At 66.2% G+C, this 5,675-nt stretch overlaps 2 protein-coding genes across 2 annotated transcripts; both read right to left on the bottom strand.

The window, feature by feature from the left end:
- LOC110408721 (rap1 GTPase-activating protein 1-like) lies at nucleotides 46-3,209 on the bottom strand. Its single transcript, XM_021417741.1, has 12 exons — nucleotides 3,092-3,209; nucleotides 2,962-3,000; nucleotides 2,696-2,881; nucleotides 2,139-2,233; nucleotides 1,983-2,061; nucleotides 1,847-1,900; nucleotides 1,661-1,744; nucleotides 1,489-1,589; nucleotides 1,276-1,405; nucleotides 796-1,023; nucleotides 636-722; nucleotides 46-551 (listed from the first exon to the last, which is right to left on the bottom strand). The coding sequence occupies exons 1-12, from the start codon at nucleotides 3,128-3,130 to the stop codon at nucleotides 291-293; spliced, it is 1,383 nt and encodes a 460-aa protein (XP_021273416.1). The 5' UTR covers nucleotides 3,131-3,209; the 3' UTR covers nucleotides 46-290.
- LOC110408717 (rap1 GTPase-activating protein 1-like) lies at nucleotides 3,389-5,594 on the bottom strand (the record flags this gene model as incomplete). The annotated part of the gene is given in 7 exon segments (XM_021417726.1): nucleotides 3,389-3,566; nucleotides 3,716-3,771; nucleotides 3,843-3,930; nucleotides 4,014-4,125; nucleotides 5,206-5,280; nucleotides 5,348-5,454; nucleotides 5,526-5,594. Coding segments are annotated over 7 exon segments (645 nt in total), but the record flags the coding sequence as incomplete, so codon positions are not given.

Genomic DNA, 5,675 nt, shown 5'->3' with positions numbered 1-5,675 from the left:
GGGCGGGGCTTATCGGAGGGCGGGGCCCTTGGGAGCGCAGAACTAAGCGAGGGGCGGGGCTTGTCGAAGGGCGGGGCCTATGGGAGGGCAGGGCTCATCGAGGGGAGGGGCTTATCGAAGAGCAGGTTCGGAGCCTGAGCAGGTGGGTGGGCGGGGCTTACACCAAGGGAGGGGCGGGGCTTAGAGAAGGGGCGTGGCATAGCACGTGGAGCAAAGGGCTCTGCTCTCAAGGGGCGTGGCCTTGTGTGAAAAGTGGGCGTGGCTCCGGGGAATGGGGCGTGGCTTTGTGCTCAAGCACTGGGGCGTGCACCTGAGGGCGTGGCCCCAGCGGGGCTCGGCCCTGGAGGAGCGGGGCTCTTGCGCATGACCTCGCCCCCTCCGTGAGGTCCCACCCCCCTTCCAGCGCCCGGCCCCACCTTGAAGGACTCAAAGAAGCCCGGGGCTGAGCCATTGTCAGGGCGCTCCTCGTCGGGGCCCATCCCCAGCATGGCCTGGCTGCGGCCCTGCAGCTCCTCGTGCAGCGTCTCCAGCAGCGCCGCCCGCGTCCTCTCCTGCACGGCACCCACCGAGCTGACAAGGCCACGCACAGCACCCACCGCTGCAATCCCTGCCTGCGCAGCCCCTGCGGTGCGCACCTCCAGCTTAGCGAATTTCTCGGCCTTGTAGCAGGCGTACTCGGCATTGATGAGCTTGGTGAGCAGGAACTCCTGGAACTCGGGGCCCTGCGGGGCGGCGGCGGGCGCTGGGTGGGCGCCAATGGGGGCTCCTGTGGGAGCTGCACCCGTGGGCGCTCACCTTCCTGAAGACAGCGGGGTCGGGCAGCGGCGGCCCAAAGAAGGGGACGTCATCGCGGGCGGTGACCGACACTTTGTAGAGGGGCCCCTGGGGGCCGCCGGTCTCCAGCTGCACCACCACAAAGGCATGCAGGAAGTTGGAGGCGATCATGTCGGGCACGAAGGGGGTGTTCTCGTCCTGGAAGACGACGGCCACGATGTCGTTGCCGATGTGGCGCTTTCGCTGCAGCTGTTGGGACACGGAGACACAGGGACGAGGTTGGCCCCTGCCGTCCCCTGGGCCCTGGGGTTGCCCCGTGGGGTTGTGGACACCCCAGAAGTACCCAGGGGGCACCGGCAGCTCCTGTGTCCCCTCCAGCACCCAGCGGTACCCCAGGAATCCTTGCACCCCGCTGACATCCCCATACACCCCAAAACAACCCCCCAGCCCTTGCAGCCCCTGCACCCCAGCAATGACCCCACGACCCCCACTGCCCCCCACCTGCTGCGCATCACCCTCAGTGTAGGGCAGCTTGGTGGAGACGTGGAACATGATCTCCTTGTCGCGGAAGTGGCAGTACACCGACTCGCTGCCCGTCTGCCCATGCGTCACATCCAGCCCCCCCCGAAAGCTGTGCGGCATTAAGCGGAGAGGATTTTTTGGGGGGAAGGGGAGAACCCTTTGGGGTGCCCCCATCCTGCACACCGCACGCACCCCTTGAAGTCACGGAGCTGCACCCGCTGCCCCAGGACGTCGAGGAACTCAGTGAATGCCGGGCTCTCCTCCGTGGTGCCGAAGAGCTCTTCCTCTGAGGTCTGTGGGGACAGCAGTGGGTGCCCCCCGGACCCCCTCCCCGGCCCCCCACCCTGGCCCCACACCCTGGTACCTGCCCCAGCTTTTGGTAGATGACACCAAATTTGAAGTGGTTGCTGAGCACGTGCTCATCAAAGGCAAGGATGAGGCGGGAGGCCTGAAGGTGCGTGGGGCGGTGGGTTAGGGATAGAGGTAGTGTTGGGTTTAGGGTTGGGGTTGGGGTTAGGGTGGCTGCTGCCCCCCGTAGCACTGCACTCACCTTGGGGTAGAGCACCGGGTAGAAGCGGTCCACGTTGATGTCCTCGCACACCAGCTGCAGGGGGAGGCAGGCCGTTGTGGAGTGGATACAGGGAGGGCACCCATAGGTGCTGCTGGTGGGTCGGGGGGACACCAACCTTGGCCATCTGCACCACATTGGGGAACTCGGCCAGGCAGGAGATGGGCACCACATCATGCAGGGTGCGGGCACGGGTGCTGCGAGGTGAGGGGAGGAGTCAGGGTGCCATCCCCACACTCATCCAGCACACATGGGTGCCCCTGGCCCTGCTCACCGCAGCAGCAGGTGGAGGTGCTCCTGCTCATCGTACTTGAGGGAGAAGACGAGGTGGCCCAGAGCAGGGTCCAGGGAGTAGTAGTTGAAGTGCTCCTGCCGGCAGCCAGGGGGACACCCATGGGTGCTCACACATGCGACACCCACAGCCCCACCAGTGGCCACTTACATCCATAGGCACGCACACAATTGGGCCACCTGTCTCCTGCCATCCCATGAGCTCCAGTATAGACCCTTGAGCACCTGCCTATGGGGTACCCGTGCCGGAAGATACCCAGCTTTGTGGGCCACCCATCCCACAGACACATGTAGGGTCACCATGCCCATAGGCACCCATCCTCACTGGTCTCCCGTGTCCATGACCACCCACTCCCGGTGAGCATCCACACTTTCAGGGTCTCCATTATCACGTGCACCCATCTGCACAAAGGTCCCCATCCACAAGCACCCGTGCCATTGGCCTCCCATGTCCATCAGCATCCACCCCCATGTGCACCCACACTCACAGGACCCCTGTGCCCATGCACACCCACGGGGACCCCGCTCCCCCGTGCCCACCTTGCCCAGGAAGTGCTTGCGGTAGATCTTGGCTGTGTGGTTGCCCTCCAGCCGCACACGGGTGCCGGGTGCCGGGTTCGGGGGGGGGTCGGGGGCCCCATTCAGCTGGTGGTTGGTGCCCTCGATCCAGTAGCCCCCAAATTGCGGCAGCAGGATGAGGGGGAATGGCCCCTCCCGGCCCAGCACCTGCACCCATAGCTGAGCCAGGTGCCCCCTGGCCCCCACCCACGCAACCCCACAGAACTGGGGGGGTATGGCCACGCTACCTCATGCACACTGGGGTATGGGATGTAGTCCTCCTCCGTCTGCAAGGCAACGGGGGGGGGGGTGAGGCCTTGCTGGCACCCATGGGTTCTGTCAGACCCCCCTTCCACCCCACCCCCTGCTGGCACATACCTTGAGTGGGGGGGGCGCGGCACGGTGCTGCTGGGCCATGCTGCCTGCGAGACACGGCCATGGGGCACCACAGAGGCACGAGGGGGCACCGGGAAGCTGTGTGACCCATCCCGGTGCCGGGAGGTCACCCATGGCGGGNGAGCTGTTATCCCTAAATAAAATTCGGGGGGGGAGCAGGGGGAAGTGGGGGGTGGGCAGCAATGTGGCCCCCACTGAGTTCTGACCCCCGACATTGTGGGATTTTCTCTTTTTTGGGGGGGATGGAGGGGCCCACACTGGGTCAGGCCCTACTCTGCATTTGGGGTCGGGGGGGAGGGGCGCTGTGCTGTGTGCGTCCCTATGCCCAGCCAACCCCCCCAGAGGGGGCACTGGGGGTGAAGGAGATTGTCTGGAATTGTGGGGGGACCCCAAGGAGGAGTCCAGTCCCGCAGCAGGGATGATGGCTTCGGCTCCTGGATGCGAGCAGTGGGGGGCACTGCGGGGGGGGGCACAGCAGAGACTGTCCTCCAGCTGTGCCCCCCCGGGGTTTGGGGGCCAGCTACGAGCCCTGTGCGGGGAATAGTAAGGGATGTGCCCACATCGGGAGGTACGGGGGGGTCGTTGGAGGGGGGGTCTTAGCCTCACCGGGGTCGGGGGGGGCCGCTCCAGCTGGATTTTGATCTCGGGGTGGCGAGCACTGCCTGCGGCGGGAAGGGGGGAGCATGAGAACCCATGGGTGACCCTGGCACCCCAACACTGCGAGGATGAGTACCTGGGGGAGTGCCAGGGGGCTCCTCTGGCCAGGGGGGGTCGGCAGAGGCGTTGCGCTGCCGGGGGGTCCCCAAAGGTGAGCGGCTGTCCTGCAGGCACAGGGTGGAGTGATGGGGTGCTGCATCTCCAGCACCCACATTCTCCACCCAACCTCGGCCCCCTGACCCCATACCCTGTCTGGCTCGCCCACGGGGTGCTCGTTTGGCTCCTCGGCCACACTGCCGAAGCTGCTGGCGCTGGAGGACGAGCGGGAGAAGTCCTGCAGAGGCTCCGGCCTCTCCGCCCTGTGAGGGACAGAGCTGGCCCCGTGCCACCCCAGCCCCATATGTCCCCCCCCATGCCACCCCGTCCCCACGCTGCCCCATCCCTGTGCCGTTGTCTGCCAATGGGACCCTGTGCCAGCGCCACTCCATCCTGGTGTCACCCCACTCCAGTGCCACCCTGTCCCCGTGCTGCCCCATCCCATCCCAACTTGTCCCCGTGCCACCCAGCCCTGTGCCACCCAAGTGCCGTGCTGTCCCCACTCTACCGCACCCACCAGCAATCACGTCCCTGTGCTGCTGTGTTCCCACCATATCCAGTTTCTGTGCCACCAGGTGCCAGCCTGTCCCAGTGCCACCCTGCCTGCATTCTGCCTTGTCCCCGTGCCACCCCATCCCTCTGTTGTTATTGCACCACCCTGTCCCCATGCTGCCCAGTTTCCGTGCCGCTGGGTGACAGTGTGACACTGTACCCGTACCATCCCACAGCACTGCTGCCCTGTCTCCATGCTGTCCCCATCCTGCTGCCACCCTGTCCATGTGACACCCGGTCCCATTGCATCCTGATGCTCCTCCATCCCTGCGTCCCCATGTTCCTGTATCTCCCTATCCCTTTGTCCCCATATCCCAGTGATCCCATGTCCCCATGTCCCGGTGTCGTTGTGACCCTCTATCCCCATGTTCCCATGTTCCTGTGTCCCTGTGTTCCCACGTCCCTGTGTCTCCTGTCCCCATGTCTCCATGTCTCCATGTTCCTGTGTCCTTAGGTCTTCATTTCCACGTGTGCCTGTGTCCCCATGTCCATGCGTCCTCATGTCCACATGTCCTCATGATTTCATGTGCCAGTGTCTCCATGTCCCAATCTCTCTATGTCCCTGTGTCCCCATGTCCCTGCGTCCCCTTGACCACATGTGCTCATGTTTCCATGCCCCCACGTCTGTGTGACCTCATGTTCCCATGTCCTCGTGTTCCCATGTCTTTGCGTCCCCATGTCCCCATATCCCCGTGTTCCCATGTCCTCGTGTCCCCATGTGTCTCCATGTCCACATGTCCCCATGTTCCCGTGTCTCCACGTCCCCGTGTGCCCGTGTCCCGGTGCCGGACCTGTCGGGGTTCCGCCGGCTCTCGGGAGAGCTGTGCGCTGAGGAGGTGCCGTCGTTCCCCGGGGCGGGGCCGTCCCTGCGGGGGGCGTTGGGCGGTGAGGTGGGGGCCGGGCCGACCCGCGTTCCCCCGCCCCCGTCCCCACCTGCCCGGCGCCTCCTGGATGCTCTCGATGCCGATGGCGCTGGAGCGGCGCGAGCCGAGCGGGCCGGGCCGCCGCCGGGACGGGCTTTTCCCGGGGACCAGCAGCGCCTGCGGGCGAGCGGCGGTCAGTGGGGGGCGGCCGGAGGAGGGGGGTCCCCGCCCTTCACCCCGCCCCTCACCTCTTCCACCGAGCCCAGGCCGATGGCGCTGCCGCGGCGGCCCCGGCGGCTCCCGGGCACCAGCAGAGACTGCGGCGGCACGTGTCAGGGGCGGGGCTTGGCAGAGGGCCCAATGGAGGGCCGGGGATTGGGCGGGAGGGGCGGGGCCGG

This window comes from Numida meleagris, chromosome 20 (genome assembly GCF_002078875.1).
Source record: "Numida meleagris isolate 19003 breed g44 Domestic line chromosome 20, NumMel1.0, whole genome shotgun sequence".
Taxonomy (NCBI): Eukaryota; Metazoa; Chordata; class Aves; order Galliformes; family Numididae; genus Numida; species Numida meleagris.
Note: the sequence above shows the minus strand (reverse complement) of the source record. Positions and strands in the feature narration are given on the sequence as shown.